At 43.1% G+C, this 18,865-nt stretch overlaps 1 protein-coding gene across 1 annotated transcript in view; it reads right to left on the bottom strand.

The window, feature by feature from the left end:
• Positions 1-572: 572 nt before the first annotated feature.
• Positions 573-18,865, bottom strand: part of plekhg2 (pleckstrin homology domain containing, family G (with RhoGef domain) member 2) — a 53,310-nt gene continuing 35,017 nt past the window's right edge. Inside the window, exons 6-20 of the mRNA XM_066705717.1 lie at positions 18,402-18,448; positions 17,800-17,950; positions 16,706-16,837; positions 15,918-16,100; positions 14,735-14,827; positions 14,188-14,274; positions 12,959-12,992; positions 12,680-12,781; positions 12,314-12,412; positions 11,830-11,886; positions 11,128-11,138; positions 10,170-10,415; positions 8,228-9,851; positions 4,030-5,452; positions 573-2,949 (exon numbers count right to left, since the gene is read on the bottom strand). Coding sequence (XP_066561814.1) covers positions 1,110-2,949; positions 4,030-5,452; positions 8,228-9,851; positions 10,170-10,415; positions 11,128-11,138; positions 11,830-11,886; positions 12,314-12,412; positions 12,680-12,781; positions 12,959-12,992; positions 14,188-14,274; positions 14,735-14,827; positions 15,918-16,100; positions 16,706-16,837; positions 17,800-17,950; positions 18,402-18,448 — 6,129 coding nt within the window. The 3' untranslated portion in view covers positions 573-1,109. The remainder of the gene's footprint in view (positions 2,950-4,029; positions 5,453-8,227; positions 9,852-10,169; positions 10,416-11,127; positions 11,139-11,829; positions 11,887-12,313; positions 12,413-12,679; positions 12,782-12,958; positions 12,993-14,187; positions 14,275-14,734; positions 14,828-15,917; positions 16,101-16,705; positions 16,838-17,799; positions 17,951-18,401; positions 18,449-18,865) is intronic.

The following is an 18,865-nucleotide window of genomic DNA, read 5'->3' on the forward strand; positions in this document are numbered from 1 at the left end:
TTTATCTTATGGACAAAGGCACAAATCCATAGTAAACTGCATGGAGATGTTTTTCAGACTTTGCTTCTGCCTATTTTTTTTTTGGCTTCATAGAGATTTGGTAGATGTTGTGACATTCCAGCAGAAACGTGAAACAATGGCCTGAGCCCAACCGCCCTGAGAAAATTCTGAGATCTCACAAACTAGACTGCAGGTGGATTTCCATTAAATTAGCAGCTTTCTTAGGAAAAAACTTTACATTTGTAGGTCTTGGAGCGACCCAGCAATGGACAATTCAAACAGAATATGTCTTAGCTCTGTTTCGCAACGCCAGGATTTAATTCAGATCGGCACCTATTAATTAATTTTGAAGCCTACCATTCTTTACATCATGGGAATACCACTGAAGTGTCCCAATTTATACTCAAAGCTGGGATAAGTTAGTATATGGATGTTTGGAAAAATCCCCTGGGGAAAAAAGAGGATAGTTCTGACTTGTTTGTATTATAGCAAGCATGAGTGCTGAGCTCCCTTACTTTGCATTTCTGAAATTTGGTGATGCATTTGTCAATGTGCACAGAAGACATCCACAATTATTATTATAAATGTTATTATTATTATTTTTACGACAGGACACAGACATATTCATTTCTTATATATAAAAACATTAACATCTCAGTTTAGCCTGAAATAAAAGTTCATATTACAGACGCGTCAGACACTTAGCTTAAAATACCTCCATACATTGTGCAAGTTAGGAAACAGCATTAAGTGCCAGACACACGCACACGCACACGCACACACACACACACACACACACACACACACACACACACACACAAACACACTTCATAAATAAGAGTCAGTGCAATGGTTTGCACGTCAAGCCAAGATGGGATTGTTCTCCCTCAAATAGACAAAACACAGAATTTGGTTCTTCACATCGTGAGGAGGATACACATAGTTTAAACAAATAAAATATATATGTGAACTGAATGCAAACATATTTGGTTTCATTCAGAGTGTGGATTTATGCTTTAGTCTCTCTTTAAAACTTAGAACCCCTTCGTACTGGAGTGTAGAACAAAAAGATGAAAAGGAAAATTCATGGAGTCTGCTGCTGCCATCCATCAAAGCCGTTTGCAGTTCTGAGATATTAGAACATTACACCCGGTAATGCTGACCCGTCTCTTGCTCTGCGTTTCAGAAACAGGCACGAGAGTCTGGGTCAGGCTGACCTGCGCGTTGCTGAACGCCGTGATCCTTCCGCTGCCTGCGATCTGCAGGTTGACCGTGGTGGCATAGCTCGTTTTCAGCGGCCCCTTGCCGCGAGTCTGTGCAGAATCTCCTTGCTCGCCATCTGAGCAAGGGCTGGGAATTTCTGGAGGCGGGGAACAGGGCTGGGAAGCAGAAGCGCTGTTCACATAGGCGCAGATGATGCTGCTCCTAAAACTGGCGTCACTCAGATCTGCGTCACCCAACCCAGCTGAGGAAAATGCATCCTGGCCAACACTTTGAGAGCAGTCCCTGTTGTCAGATACATCGTATTTGGTCAATAGTTCCTGCACAGCTGGCCAGGTGATGCTGGTGTACTCTTGTGTGCTCAGGCTGTTCTTGCGAGATCTGGGCTTGCTGGGAGACAGGGTGCCCGGGCTGAGACAGGTAGGAGGGCTGTTATAAGCCCCACTGGGGCTAGGCAGTTCCGAATCATGGTTGAGGCTCATGGATCTCTGAGCCAGGTTTCCGCTGCCTCCCCACGACTTCCTAGAGAATGGTGTGGCAGGGCTGGGAGGTCTGTCTGTCAGACTGATGAAAGGCAGGCTGTTGCCTCGGGGTCTCCTCAGGCTCAGAGGTTGGGGAATGGCAGCCCACGTGTTTGGTGGCACCCCTATAGGGGGGGGCGAGGTGATTCCCGGGCTCGTGCAAGGAGGCGAGGAGCACACAGAAGACGCCCCCGAGCGGTTCTGAGAGAGGCATAGAGGCGTGAAGGAACGAGAGCCTCTGGGGTTAGCAGGGTGAGGGGGCTTGGCTTTTAGGCTTGGGTAGTCTGGCGCTGTTTGCGTCAGCTGGGCGGGGGGCGGGGAGCAGATCCTGGTGCATGAAGGCAAAGGGGACTGGACTCGAGAGCTTGGCTCGGAGGCTGAAGAAAACGGCCTGGCTACTTGATTGTGTGAGCTTATAGACACTCTTGCAGCCTGACCGTGACTGGCTAAAGATGACAGCCGAGCTGTGTTGTAGATACTGCCATTGTTGCTGTTGTTATTGTTGTTGTTGTTGTTGTTGTTATTGGAGTTACTGTGCTGAGAAAGCTCTAAGGCGAGTGCTCTGGATTGCACTGGAGAGGGAGTCTGCTGGAGGCTGACTGGCTGTGAGGGCGAGATGGACCTCTGGCTGCGGAAGTGTGGAGGAGGCAGCATTCGAGAAGGACTTGTGTGGGATGATGAATGGGAGCTCTCAAAACGTGCTGGGGCAGTGTCCCCTGGACAAGTTCTATCAGTCTTGGTCAGAACTGTGCAACGGGAGCTCTGAAGGGAACCCAAAGACAGGTTGGGCGAGGGGGATCTTAACCTCAGACCAGTTCCAGAAGGAGGAGGAGGTAGGGAGACAGAGGGATTTTGGGGACTTGAGTTGGATGGGAGTGTGGGCTGCAAGCGTGCATTCCTTTTGGCCAGGCTTATGGTCTGGCTGATGCAGGAAGCTGCCAGTGATTTGGTCAAAGTGGTGGAACTGGGAGAAGTGCACGGAGACTGGAATCTGCCACTGGGAGACGGGGACCGGAGACGAAGTCCAGGAGTAAAGGTGGGTGGTTTGCTCTCATGGCTGTCGCAGGATGGAATATTTAATGGCTTTTCCCAGGAGGTACTGGAGTTTTGGATTGAGTTTGATCTTCTAGTTGGAGTTTGTCCTGCGTTGCCAGGGGATGCATCTAGAAAGGCACCATCTCTGCATCGAAGGGGGGTAGATGGCAACCTGCAACAGCAAAGAAAGACAGTGTGTTCCCAACCTCTAGGAATGGACCAGGGCTGCATCAATTTTTTCTGCTTACTCACCCAGAGTCATACGAATCAGTGGAAACTTTTTTTAAATTCTGTGCGTCGTTTGAAGAATTTTTTTGTTTTTGTTTTGTTAGCTTAGCACGATTGCTAAAACTGGCTAATAGACTTTTTAAATATTCAAAAGTTTGGCCGTTTGTCATTTGTAGTTTTACACTACTATAAATAGTAAATTAATAGTTAATTTACTGGTAATCATAAGAAATTAATTTCCACATACTTCCTTATTGACGGACTACTTTCGGTTATGCCTGTGCTCTCTGTGTTTACAATCGTGCACAGCGAGCATATCCTTGCACCGACCTCATCACAGCTGATTTTGTACAGACTTGTATAGAATACTTAATGTACAAATGTGCCATCCACCCAGCTTTTGATTATTTAAAAGGTCTATTAGCCATTTTATGAGAGTCTGCATTTTGTGACCATTGACTTACAGCAATCATGCTAAGCTAACAAAACAAAAAAATATATATTTTTTTCAAACTGGATGCACAGAATTAAAAAAGGTTTCCATTGATTTGTATAACTCTGGGTGAGTAAGCAATCAGGCTAAAATGTCAAAATACCAAAGTATCCCTTTAAAGGCACAAAAGAAAATATCAACAAACGTTAAGTACAAAAATAGTTAGTCGGCCCAGATATTTCTGTGTGAAAATGTTCCTTCTCATAACCCTTTGTTTTGATGTTAGTTTTCTTTCACAGTATATTTAGTATTGCATTTTCCATATTTAATTCAGATAAGGATCGAAATGGACTATCAAACAGGTTTCCCTGAAAGTCAACCTCTATAGCTGTATTTCTATCACTTACAACACAAAGAAAACCAGAAACGAAGGTAACCATTAAGGTATAGGATAATGCATTAAAATCCAACAGGACTTAACCTGCGAATATAGCAAATCCTCAAAAGCAAAGGCAGATGCATTTCAGTGCTTATAATTTGCTTCTCATTTGTGTAATAGTACTACAAAACTGCATAAATCAAAGAACAAACCTTGGACTGAGGAATGGCAATCCTTGTCCTTCCATTGTCACTGGTAGGCTCCTTCTACCTCTTGTGGTGGGTAAGTGAGGTGGTCTTTGGCTCGTGAACTTTGGCAGATGGTCTGAAGAAAAATGTGAAGCTGGCCTGTCTGCTAGTTCAGTCAGTTGAGTAGCTAAGCTCTGGTTCCGACACAAACTGTCACCTTCAACAAGGTTAGGATCTATAGCTTCTCTCACATCAGGGGCCAAAGTCTCTTTTGTAGGACATGTTGTAGGTGAAGGGCCAGTTGGAGTTGCCAATGGAGACACCTCTATGGCATCCTCAAACATTGGTGTATGTTGTGGAGAAATGGAGGACACATCAACTTGTCCCATGTGATCGACTTTCAGCTTCAAGGAAGATTGTGCAGCAAGATTTCCTTCACAAGGCCCTTCATCTAACGTGTTTGCTGTGTTCAAAACATTCTCAGAGTTCTCAGTAGCAGAAGAAAGGCAGATGGATGAGGTGGGGGCAGGGCATTGTCTGTTGTTGCAGTCTGTGGGTATTCCAGGAACTTCAGAACTTTCTTCAGCCACCTGCTCAGAAGGGGAAGTCCCAATGTTGTTTACCTGTTCCTGTTCAATGTTGAGCATGCCCATCGTTGTTTCATTCTCATACTCTGGTTCACCGAAGGAGTGCTGTGAATAGTTATCCATTTCATCTTCAGAATGGAACATGCATCCCTTTTCTTCAGTGTCTGTGGAGGGCTCATCTGCCTCCCTTTGCTGCATATCGATACATTCATTTTGGAGCTGGCCCATTTTAGAGGAGGATGGCAGGGGTTCTTCTCGGACTGATGTGTACTCTGCTGTTTCAGTGTCCTTTTCAATAGGTGCTACATCCAGAAAGTGCCTTGAAAGGGGGTCTTCAGTTTCAGAACCTGAAGTACAGTGGACTTTCTTTTCTGATAGGTTATGACTGGCATCCAAGGACTTGGCTGCAACCTGTAGAGGATTGTCGGTGTTTCCCAAAAAAGATTTAGAGCCTGATGAATTTGTCAAAGTTTCACTCTTCAAAACCGATTCACTACGGTGGCCTTTCACTGATTTGTTGTCTGCTGAAGTCCCCAAGGAGGTAGTCTCCAGGTTAGGAAATTCTGCAGGAGAGTGCATGTCAAGGGGATGTGGCGCTTGTTGGTCATCATCAGGGAGATCCTTCTCAGTTTTGTAATCCAGTCCGGATGTTTCCTCTGTCTCTGCAAGTCCTTCGGATTGGTTTGCAGGAGGAGGGGATGGAGGAGGAGAAGGAGTTGGGCAGATGCCCTCCAGCTCTGAGGCGCTCTCCCTGGGAATGGTGATGATACATCTGCTTTCTTGGAGGTAAGTTGGGGACAACTGCTCTCGGATCAGGACATGTCCATACAGCTGTGGTTCCCTGGGCACCACAGGAACACCTGAGAGAACAACAGAAAAGGATCAAATTATAACAAAAACACATAAGGTTATATATCAGTGGAGACGGCTTGCTCCATCTTGCTTATTTGGTTTCACATCTCAGAACTTAATCTAGCCATTTCCCAAACCCTGTCAATTACCTTCTACTCCATGAAAAATAAAAAATATACACACACAAAATTCTGTGAATTAGTAATATACCCCGTTGCTTATATCTAGTACATTCATTTGACAAAGTACAAAAATAAAATGTGTAAATAAATGTAAATATAAGTATTAAAGCGCTTTTAGCCCACATTTAATTGTTTTAAATTTGTTAAATATTATTGTAGGCATATAGATAAACATAATAGAAACTTTCAAGCATTTTCATGTCTTATTAGATTCAAGTCTTTACCACTTCCCTTTATCATTGTACACTGTTCATAATCAATGTTGCAAAATGAGGGCAAAAAGGAATGAAGAATTCATGGCAGGAGGGGTGTGGGGGTCCTCCCCCAGAAGACTTTGAAATTTAGAGACCTGAAATATGCGATTCTGAGTCATTTTGAAGTCGAAACACTTAATGAAATACATTAAATCAGGCAGATTTGGACTCAAACATACCATTGCTTCACAACCAGCAAAAATCACCAGCGAAAAATCACATATCAACCAAGATTATACATGCAAACTAGACACGGTTTCTGGTGCTTATCAATCACCGAAATCTATTTTGGTGGAGCTATGTAATTGTAACGGGTGAGGATGTACAATTTTCTATTTGTGCACCTGCTAGAAATATGCATCTTCATTGGAAATAATCTGTTTCCACCACTGATGTAAGAGTTTCTAGGTGAATACAAGCTATGGCACCGTGAGCTCCCCCCTCCCCGGTCGTCTGTGCACTTCTATATTTTGGAGGTTGAAATATGTCCACACGTCAAACAATCCGCAGTTTAGCTGTTTATTTATAGAAATCAGGAAAACAAACCGAATACCTGTGCTTTGACAAGTACAAAGTGATGCTCTTGCCCCAGTCCAGAATGTGTATAGAGACACCGAACCAGGAATCTAGATTCCACACAATAACAAGCACAGAGTGCAACAAACCTCCTAAACAATACATTAAAAAATAAAAAATAAATCACGATAATAATTTAATTTAAATTATTCTTGCGTTCCATTCAAAATCTTCTGGCGGTATGGATTTGGCCCGCGGTCCACCTATTGACTACTGTTGTAGAGCTTGAGGTGTTACACTTCACACAGCAGAAACAGTGTGGAGAATCATAATATACCTACAAGTTCTCTGCATGTGGCTTACAGACATACAAATAATTACAATTATTTTGGGGGGCATAATGTAAGAAGATACATTATACATTATGATAAGATAAGTGATTATACATTTTGGACAAAACAATTACTATTTAATGACTACTTCCAACTGAATTTTCTGTTATACAATGGGACATTACCCATACTCAAACCTCAGTTTTCTGCATTTTGGATTAACATTGTACAAACATTTTTTTTATCAGTGTAGGCTATTACCAATGCCTATTACCGCTACCTGCATAGGGGTATTGCACATCACAGAACACAGAATAGTTTTCAGTCCCAAAATATGTCATGAGCAAATATTTGCACCTTGATGTTGCTATAGAAGAGAAATTAAAAAAAAATACTGTGGAGAAGGTGGGGAAAAAAAATACTTTCTAGATGACATAGTCCTCTGCAGTATCCAGTCACCTGATGCTGTAATTGTAGTGCTATAGTTATTTCCATATGGATTTCATTATTCTCCTTCACTTGCATCAATGCCTGTGCTCTACATTTCCATCTATATGCCTGTTTTACCTTAATTGCTATTCCTCATTTTCAGAGCATGATTGTTCTATGCAACAGATAAATGCATCAGTGGGGAATTAAATATGGTTGAACACACTCATTGCATACACACTCATGGTTACATTGCAAGTTCTCTAAAAGCAGATCAATGTGCTATCTGCAGGCCTTACATCAAGGAACAGTGGAAAGCCAGGCATTGGCCCCTTTCATTTCTTCATAAGATATTAAGATTAAAAAGCACTGGTAATGAATTGACTCGGAACAATGGCAAGCCTAGCAGTCACAAGCCCAATGGTCAAAGCAATAACGTAACGTAATGTAATAAGGTAACGCAACCCCCCCTAGGTGGCATTTTTAACCAGAATTTGTGTGTAATACAAGTTTGTAGTTTACCCTTGACACACAAGAAATTAAATATCACCCAGGACACACTTGAATCTGTAATTCTCTTCCCCCAAGAGTACTTGAAATGCAATGTTTCAAGTGTAGAGGGAGAACAGCTAAAATGGTGTTTCAAAATGGAGATAAATTCTTAATTTGTGCACAGATTAAATGATATTAAACGTAGAAGATTTGGAAACCTCTGTACCATACCATTGTAATTCAATAAAGATTAGATGCATACTTCTATGACATCTTTACTCATTTCAAATTGAACACTGATTCAGCAACTATAAACAATTACTGGTACAACCAGATTGGATGCTTCTCAGTAGTGATACACTTTAAATGTAATCCTTTTATTTAGTGGTTTAGAAGCAAAAATGCTAAATTTTGCAAAAGAGAAATATAACAGGAAAATTTAAATAAGGCAGGTTTCAAGATTTTAATCTCAAACCAACTGAAGATGATTTAAAATCAATCATACATTGATACAAATTGTATTTACTTTCATGTCCTTGCTGTCCTTTTCTACTAAGCTGCAAGTTGTACATTCTCACCTGTTGGAGTTTGGCTGGGCGCCCTTCTCCCCTGCTGCTGTGGCACTATCTCTCTGTGCTCCCCTCTGCTCCCCGAATGCCCCCTGCCTTCCAATGCTTTCTTGTGAAGCGGTGTCTTCATGCGCCCGATCTTGGCGCTGTACATGCGGGCCAGCATCTGCACCTTGTTCAGGATCTTCTCTGAGTTTTCCAAAAGACAGATATCCCCTCCCTCGTATAAGGAGATCCCGGTGACGTCTGGGGCTGTGCTGTAGAGAGTCCTGTCATTTGGCCCCAGTGGCAGTACCTTCTTGAGCTTTGGGTGAAACACTGCCTTTCCGTGAGCTGTGGTGTCCTCCAGATCCTGACTAAGAACAGTTTTGAGATCACTGGCGTTGTTCTCAGATGGGGATGAAGGCAGTGTTTCTGGATTCTCTGAGCCATTCCCTGTCATGTTCTGGCACTCTTGTCTGGGGGCAGCCTTTGTGCTGGCAGCCTTTGTATCCAGCTTATCAATGATCACTAATGGCCCATTGGTGTGTTTGGGCCTGTGGTCACTGGAGCCTTCTCCATCCTCAGCCCTCTTTGTCCTGAAGTGGTGATGCTTTCCTTCTTCGCCAGGGGAAGTGCTCCCTTTCTTCTCTTTCTCCTTCCAGACTTTCATCAGTTCAGTACAGGACTGGAACTTGCACTCGGGTTCACACTTGTCATCATCTTCCTCGCAGTTTCTTGGTGACTCCTGGTCTTCTAATTCCTTCTCGGCAGGGGCAAAAGCTGCAGGGTTATGCAGCCCAGGCCTCAGTCTTAGCTCGGTGCCATCACTAGCCTGCAGGTCCACTCGAGAGACAGGGTTGGCATCGATCTCGCCCTCCTCTGACCGGCCACTTTCCGACTCGCAGAGGCTGTCCTGCTGAACAAAAACATCGAACCGGGTAACAGAGTCTTTGACCAGGCCGGTGGGGATGTGGGAGATGCTGTTCCTCCTCTTCAGGTGGGCTCCAGACACCTCTGCTGTCTCATAGTAGTTCCTAATCTTCTCGATGATCATACGGTCATTCTTGGTCAGGTTGGCCTCCCTTTTAGATAGGGGCACTCCTCCCACCAATGTGTCAGCGTATTTCAGAGGTTTCTGGTCGGGGGACCCACCAGGTCCAAGGATGCTCTCTGGCTGCTCCTCGACGGAGGTTGTGTGAGGGCCATCACTGCTTGGAACTGGAGACGAGTGCAGGAGGGGCTTTTTGGGCTGATGCTCTTGCATGGCCTCACACCTAGGTTGGTCCATCTCCCTGTGCAGTTCAGTGAGGGTTACAGCATTCCCTGCCAAGGCTGCAGTCTCTTCTGCTACCCCAAGTTCTTCTAGCATATGCAAAGGAGAAGGCCCGGACTCCACCTTTCCATGGTCCTCCTCTTCTGAAGACTCATTGGCTGGAAGAAGTGGTTCTACCGTCTCTGCTTTAGATTCCTCTCCTGTCAGTGGCGGCACAACGGTTTCCCCTTTGTCGACATTTTCTGCACTATCGTTGTCCTCATTAACCCCAACAATCTCCAGTACTGGACAAAGTTCCTCTTCATTCTTCTCTTGCGCTATGGAACCCACTTCTTCCACAGCTGACTTGTCATTCACTGGCTCCCTCTCGGATAAAATCTGCAGAAAAACATAGGTTCCAAAACCTTGTTGTTTAAAAAATGTATAATTAAGAAGCAGAATTACATTTTCATTACATATTTTTCCTTGCTAACTACCTATTCTGCTTCAGAAAAGAATGACATGTAAGCCCAAGTCCAATCGTTCTTGGAAGCATGTGTATTTTAATGATTGAAACAGAAAGTCAGGATTTCTCTTCAGGATTTCTCTTTTTTAAAATCTTTGTATCCTTGCTATGTCCCTAACAAGCTTGACAGACAAATTTATCTTCCCTGATTTTTTGCTCTACAGTAATCTCTCGAATTTGTGTGTGTGTACCTCTTCAACCTGGCAGTCCACAAGGCTCTCCCGGACTTGGCTTTGACTGATGAGCTGCAGGATCTCTTCAGTGATGGACAGGGTGGGGGGGCTCATGTCCCCCTCCAGCCCCAGCCCCAGCCCCAGCCCCAGGCCCATGTCATCCTGCCCAGCCTCCACCTCGATGACTGAGGAGGCCAACGTACTTGCACTGCTCGAGGAGCCGATCCCATCTGCAGAGGGGCACAGCTCGCCCTCACTACATGCCTGCAAGACACAAACAGGAAAAAAGATCTCACACTGGTATGGACAACAATCATCAGATATATTAGCGAGATGTATTGTACTTAATTGCACTATGTGTAATATAAAATGTTTTTAGATAAGTATCTGTAAGTGACTTTGGTTAAAGGCGTCTGCTAAGAAAAACATAACAAGCCATGTTGACTCCCGGAGATATATTTATAAATAAGTAAACAAAGGCTAATGAAGTTGAATAATGAAGCAGAACGTTGTGTGTTGCACACATTAAATCCACCCAGGCTGATCAAGGCAACAGGCTGCATTTAACATTTTTTCAGAAGCTGTGTGTCTGACCAAGAGAAATCTTCATTTACTGATAATTTATCTGCAGGGCTGTGTCTGCACCAATAGGTGTCAGTATCACAGGTTTAGGTTTATAGCCATGCTCCTTTGTGTGTAACCATTAGCCAAGAAAAGTGGTACTCATTAATACAGTACTATTTAAATTCAACATGAGTAAAGAACAGATTAAAACAAAACTTGGACCCATTTTCTCAATTACAAATTACTCTCTATCTGTTCTTGGAAGTCTCTGGAAGAAAATAGTATTCACTGTGCACTTATTGGCAGGTGGGGGGGATTCTTGATCTAATCCAGGTTTAATTATATCAGGATGGGTTGTATTGCACACAAATGGTCCCAACAATCCCAACAGAAGACAAATGAGACTGCTCACCTTCAGCTTCACTGTCATCCATAAGCACACAGCCAGCAGGAATGATGAGACAAAAGAGAACACAGACAGATTAGATTGGAGGATCTGGATTTGTTAAAAATACTACAGCCGGACATTAATAGAGACGTTGAGCATTTAAGGCATATTAGCAAGAATTTTATAAACACTGTTTTTTATGAAAGACTAACTTTTTTTTTCTTCCCTCATATGAAATCAGTAGTTGCATTTAATGTCCATTGGCAGTTTAAAAGACAAAATTCTTAAAAAATATGAACATGGCACTTGAGTGGTGCTTTGTGAATGAACAGCATTCCTATCTATAAGGAGCTTCATAAAAGAAGAAAATATATGCTGTTGCATGAGGAGTAGTGGATCAAATTCACAAACCAGTGGAGGACACACACACTTTCCCCCCCCCCCAGCTGACCACACCTGTGCATACTGCATCTGAATATCTGACAATCTGCCCTCTGACCACTATTGACTGTTGCTAATACATTCGCCCATGCAGGCATGCATACTTTAATATGTATTGGACTTCTACATCTCAGTACACTTTTTATTGCACTGTGAATCACACTTTTTTTGACTTTGATTTCTTTGACTTACACAATTTACCTGCATAAATCTCATTGTAATTTGGATCAATAAGGTGCTCACAGCAGATACGGTTATAATGCTAGGAAAGGTAAAGATACATACCACTCTGCTGAAATGCTGTCTCGATGTCTTTCGCAGGGGCTGAGAAAGACAAAGTTGCTGAGATTTAAAAATAAGGAGAAAAGGTATCATTTCCAAGCATATTCATAAAAGATGCTAGACCAATAGGCATATTTTTTTGTTTACTTCTCAGGAAACACACATTTTTCACAATTGTTTTCACTTTTTTCACATAACAAAATGCCATTATCCTAAAGGGGTTTAATACATTACAGGACTGAGTCTAACCCCAGGATGGCAAAGTCCAAATAAAGGCACCCTTTTTGATATATAAAATGAGAAATGGCCACAGTCCAACCTTCTCACTCAACCAGTAATTTATCAGTTAGATTTTTTTGTGTGCTCCTGGTTTCTGTATTCCATTTACAAAACAGCTGTGTTTGGTTTAAGTGCTGAAAAAGTTCTGTTGTCTGCCAGTGTAATCTTGAAAACAACCAGTCAATTTTTCATCAGTCTCATAACTCACCTGACTGTCTCCTGCCTCTGCGATATTGTAAATTCCCCTCCAAGAGCAGGGGGAAGCTCTTCTTGGCCTTCTCAGGGGTATATATGAACTCTGGAGGCTCTGCAAAAGCAACATTCAGGGGTTATGGGTGGTAGGCCTAGGTCCTGCTATACTAGACTTGGACAACACCTTGACTGGCAACAGTATGCTTTTTCAGGTAGTATTGCTGAACCCTTACAAGCACATGAAATGATAAATGACAGTAATATTATAGTCTGAGCCAAGACCTTTCGGCACAATAGACTGATACCAAGACAAAACTGTTATGAGTGTACCCCCATCACCCCCTTAAAACCACTTGACTTGAATCAATCAAGGCGAGCAAACCTGATTGACGCCGGCCTCGGTGGTAACCCCGGCAATCGTCCAATCGCGGGGAGGGGGCGGACTTCTTAGCCGGCTCCTGGGTGAACTGCAGAGCAGGTGGGACTGTCGATCGGATGTAACAAAGAGACGCAAATCGATGACTCGCATGCCACTCACAGCGTTACCACAGAGATTTAAAGGATTTACAGGTCCCTCAAAAACACCCTTAAAATTATTTTGGATGAAACATGGCCAAATACACTAATTGCAATTAAAAAGGGGAGCAGTGGTTATACTCACATTGACTGTAGCTGTCCCCCAGCACCTGTCTGGCCTGCAAAGACACAAAATTAGAAAGAACTGAGTTCCAATGCAAAAATCCAGCACTGCCACTGACAGTGCAGTCTGAGCAATGCAGTTGTGTTTTAACTAACATCTTCATCACCTGTAGTTCTTGCAGTTCATCTCTCTGCTTTGCGAACTATACACTATTATCACATGTCCAGTGCTTACTACAGATCAGGTTACAGATCAAAGCAGTTTAGTTTAAATTTCACTTCTACATGCAACCTACTAAATAATGCCACATTCTTACACCACGTTTTCTATATTTGCCATTTTCCCATTGTGTATTTTGCTCCACTCTACAACATATGTATTTTGACATATTTCTTAAAATACCGCTGAACAAAATTGAACTTTAACAGCTCCTTGTGAGAAAAAATTAAATGCAATTAACGGTTAGTAAAGGTACCACAACTGTTACTACTATTACTGCTATTTCTTGTAGTATTCATCATCAGCACATCAGCAATTGAGGTTGCAGTGGTCAATCTATCCAAATCAGTCAGTTTATATTTGTATTGGTCAGGAGTATAAAGGGAAATAGTTCAGATGGGATAAAAACACAAATCACCAAGAGAACCAACTCCAGCGTAGTGACAGTGTTTGGCCATTAGGTTGCAGCACGTCACCAGAATGAAGGTTTGCAAAGACAAGGAAAAGGGGAGGGGGGTATGGGGGAATGTCAAGTAAAGAAACAGAGAAGCACAGACCGAATGAGAGCCAACCATAATGGAGTTTATTTAACCTGCAATTGCCTGTTATTTCCTGCCTTTCCTGATACCTGCCTTGTTAGTATGGTTCCGTGATTTCTGTGCAATTAAGTAAGCCATACTCCTGCAGAAGCAAACAGCTGCTGCAAAGACATTCTGACTTTGCATGCAAAGGGAGAGGCATGACACACATGAAGATCTGTGTAACACTGTAAGCACTGAGACTGCAGGGGAAGGGCAGGGGGTGGGTGTGGGTGGGATGTTAAATCAGTTTTATATTGAAGAATCTTTTGTTTTGCACTTTAATGCAATCCTCATTTAATGGACTGCCTTTAAACATATATTGAGGGGATGCTGATGATGGATAAAAAATTCCTTCTTTATATGAAGACATCTTCTCAACTAAGCTTGATACCACTTCTAGGGGTTTATAGGGTGAATGAAAAGCTTTGATGCCACTGTTCTTCTGCAGACCTTCTGAGGCAGCGAGGCTGGGTGATTCTCCACAATCAGTCTCTTGAGGTAGTGGAGCCAAAGCCGCTTCTCCTCCTGGTTCTTCGCCTGTGGAAAGAAGAGAGCCCTTTAGGAACAGCAGCATGGTAGCTGGGAAAGGACCAACCTAAACATGCTGGCTTCCAAGGCTGCTGGGCCAGGTCAACACTTTACACTGCAGTTCCCCACTGGGAACAAGGCAACAGGTTGGGTTGAGGGTCAGCTCAAAAAGCAACAAATACCTACAACTGCGATGATTTCACTAGCCCTAACAATAACCAGAAGCCTAACCCTAGCCAACACCAAAATCTCACATTTTGCCTGGCCTGGAGTTGGTTTGGGTGGTTCCTGGTGGGAATGTCAGGGCATTTAAACTTGTATTTGATGCGATTCTTGGATTTTACAATATCGATCAATAGGTTCATAGCTATCAAAGAAGCATGATGGGTCCAATGACAGTTATAAACTTCCTGATGTTCTCATGCTCTAAACATAGACATACACAGAAAAATAGGAACACTCATCTCACCTGCACAATATGCTGCTGTTTTGGAATTGTCTGGTCTGACACCTTGAAGCTTAAAGGATCCTTTAGGTTTTCTGACAGAAGCAGGTTACAGCACTGTGTGCAGAAGGGAGAGATTCACAGCATCTCAGGAAAGGATCCCACATACTTCTCAAAAAGCCAAGAAGTGTATGAAGGACTGCAAATGTTGAGGATAGACTGTTCAGATGTACTATTGAACTGTACCATAATATAAATAATACAGAAATTAAATTAAATGAAAGGTGGTTGGTAGACATCTACTTGATTTCAGTTACTTACTGAGGAATACACTTTCAGGAGTTTGGTTTTCAAGTCTCAAGTTTTGAGGGAGCGTGCATTTGGCATGCAGACTGCAGGAATGTCCACCAGAACTGCAGTCAGGTCAAAACCGGTGAGGATGATGTACTGCAGATGAGCTTCCCTAAGACGGTTTCTGACAGTTTGTGCAGAAATTCTTTGGTTGTGCAAACCCACAGTTTCATGTGTGCTTACAGGTGTGAAGCCGGTTGGACATACTGCCAAATTCTCTAAAACTACATTGGAGGTGGCTTATGTTTTGTAAGTCGCCCTGGATAAGGGCATCTGCCAAGAAATAAATAATAAATAATAATAATGGTAGAGAAATGAACATTCAATTCTCTGGTAACAGCTCTGGTGGACATTCCTGCAGTCAGCATAACAATTGCACTCCCTCACAACCTGAGACATCTGTGGCATTGTGTTGTGTGACCAAACAAAAATGCCAAAAGTGACCGCAGCACAAGGTGCACCTGTGTAATGACCGTGCTGTTTAATCAGCTTCTTGATCTGCCACACCTGTCAGGTGGATGGATTATCTTGGCAAAAGATCACTAACGGCTGTAAAGAAATGTGTGCACAGAATTTTTGAGAAATAAGCTTTGTGTGTATGGAACATTTCTGGGATCTTTCATTTCAGCTCCTGAAACATGGAACCAACACTTCACACGTTGCGTTTATATTTTTGTTTAGTATATTTTAACCTGCATCTCGGTACTCAGAAGATAAAACAAAAACAAAATGTCTTTCTTTGGGAAAAATAACTTAGTATTGTGTGAGTCAATCACTCGACCGACTGTGTGCAAGTCTTAGCAGTTCTGTCTTGTCACTGTGCACTGCCAAAACACTTTGGTGATGGGGCTCTTACGAAGATGTGGGTGCTGTAGACGAAGTTCTCCGCCTTCTTCTTGGCAATGAGGAGCATCTTGTCAAAGAGAAAGAAGGCCCTCTCTTTCTTGACCCGCTGGACTCGGAAAGAACCCTCGAGAACCAGCTCCCCAAAGCCGCTGAGGTCTGGCCCGGCCCAGTTGAGCAGCAGGTTCTCAATCTCCTGAGAGCCAACGAGTGCAAAACCGAGTAGAGTGCGTCAGTCGTGATGTGGCAAAGAAAAAAAAGTAAAAGAGATACACACAAATCTCACTCTGAGAGCTGAAGAGAGAGTAGTAATCCTAATCCAAGTCACTATTAAGAGCTCAGTAGTCAGACACTGAGCGGTCACCAAGAAAGTCCACCCTTCTTCCTTGCCACTGCGGTGCCCCTAACCTTCCTCAATATTCCCAGTTTCGGGTAAACTCTCTGCACTCAACTACTGTTCAACTAACTGGTCAAGTTAAATGTACAAACCATCTTTGTTTTAAAAGATGAGAAACAAATGCCCAATTTTACAAAAAACTAAAAAGAAAAATAAGATTCTGTTAGCTCTTAGGTAAGCACTCAGATTTATGTGATGCCTCCCCACACCTTTGTCTTTTTTATTTTTTCCCTCGTTAGCAAGAATGGGTGTTAACATATCATGATGGTTAACTTTTTTTGAATATAGCCCTGTGTGCTAGTGATTGCTAAACCAAGTCACCTTGGATAAAGCCACATGATAAATAACTTCATTATCATAATAATAATTCTGGGATCCCAGAGATCTGATCAGGGGGGGTCTACCTGCAGTCTGACCGCATGCTCCTGCTTCCTCTTCATGTCATTGATGTACCATGCCACCGCCGTCATGGTAATGATGGCGTCTTCCACAACTTCGTACCCTGGCTCACTCTTGTCGAAGTGCTTCGAGAGCTCCTACCAGGAAAGGAAAGATCCATTTGTTACTCAAGCCAAAACAGATGTAGTTCCTTTCCCTGCCCAACTGCCTGCAGCAACAAAACATTCAGTTCTCCCAAAATCTCTTTGATTTAATTCTCATTCTCTCGATTGAAGTCTCGGATTGGGACAAAAACATGACATATATATGTGGAACAATAGAGTAGCTCTTGTTTGTACTAAAAATGAGAGTGGCGCCTACTGTATATTATGCTTTTCATTTCAACTTAGGTCTACACTCCTCCCATCACCCCCTGGCACTAGACATTGCATCTATGCAATAGCTACTACTACATCTACTAAGACTGTACAATACACTAGTTAGACCTCGTCTGGAATACTGTGTGCAGTTCTGGGCTCCACACTTCAAGAAGGATATTGCTGCTCTAGAGGCAGTTCAGAGGAGAGCAACCAGACTTATTCCAGGTCTGAAGGGAATGTCCTACTGAGAGACTGAGGGACCTGAACCTTTTCACCCTGGAACGGAAGAGACTACGTGGGGACTTGATCCCAGTCTTCAAAATCATGAAAGGCATCGACCACATCAAACCAGAGGAGTTTTTCCAGATCAGCAGGGACACACACACCCGGGGACACAAATGGAAATTGGGCTTCAATGCATTCAAAACAGAAAACAGGAGACACTTCTTCACACAGAGAGTTGTCATAACCTGGAACAAACTCCCCAGTGATGTGGTTGAAGCTGAAAATTGGGGAACATTTAAAGTGAGACTGAATAGGATCCTTGGATCACTCAGTTATTAATGGAGCACAATGGGTTGAATGGCCTCCTCTCAATTGTAAACTTTCTTATGTTCTTCTTATGTACTAATGCTGCTAATGCTGCTACCACTGGCTACAGTGAGCTTGAACCAATGAAGAATCAAAACAAAGAATCTCTTATGCTCTGTGGCAAGGCAGGTTTCTCCTACAAGGCTGACCTGCAGTAGGAGATGGTACTTGAGGATCCTCTGCACGGGCTTTAGCAGGTATGTCTCCAGAGGTAGTGAGTGACAGAGCGTTGCCCGTCGCTCCTGGAAGAAACGCACCAGGCTGTCATTCTTCATGCAGTCCCGGAGGATAGCCACCGAACTGGACGAGTCGAAGAGCAGGAACGGGAGGAGGAGGGTAAAGAAAAAAAAAAGGGAGATGTGAAGTCCACACAGAGAGATGCAGACACGCATGGCAGCACATGCACAGACGGACACAAACGATTCCAAATTCAGCCCTTTTTTCAGCCGAAGTCTTTAGTTTGACCTAAATCAGAGAATGTTCCAGGACCCACTGAGAAAAAACAGAGTCCTTTAAATAAGGAAGAAGTAAAAGTCTAAAATAATAATGAATACTATACAATACAATCTATACAATACAAATGCGGTGAGAGTGAAAAGAATGGGGTCACATGGATAGTGTTACTTTAATGCCACCAGCAAGTGGAGGATGAAAATGTGAGAGCTCCTAACTTTCAGAGTACTGTGGAACTGCAACAGTAACTGTTTTTGTAAATAGTGAGCCTACTGAACTAAAGGCGAGGGAGACTTACTTTGGGTAATTCATACAGTAGAGAGTATAAATGTCAAAGGCTTCACTCTGCAACGGGAAGCAGAAGAGAGGCAGACATTAGCAACGTAAATAGACACTGAAGAAAAGGATAAACACATCTTTCCTGGGGAAACGAATGGGTTGCAGAAGGTGTCTCGCTGAGTGGCCCGGCTGGCACAGGAAAGAAAGGAGGCGCGTAAACATCAACCAGACTAAATGCGGCATCAGGGAAATCGTGTTTAAAGTCTAAACATGGGGCTGTCAAAACTGCCATGGAGACATCTGGCTCTTTCCCACCTGAGACCAAACTCAGACTCTTGATGGCTGCAAATCTAACAGTAAAAAAATATATAAATAATTTTTTCCAGGATCTCTGTCGTTTTGTTTAGATTTTTAGATTGTGAGGTCCATATTTCAGTTTTACCGTTTTAAAACAGACAGTTAAACAGATCAATTTCCAAAGAT

The sequence above is a fragment of the Amia ocellicauda genome, chromosome 5 (genome assembly GCF_036373705.1).
Source record: "Amia ocellicauda isolate fAmiCal2 chromosome 5, fAmiCal2.hap1, whole genome shotgun sequence".
NCBI lineage: Eukaryota > Metazoa > Chordata > Actinopteri > Amiiformes > Amiidae > Amia > Amia ocellicauda.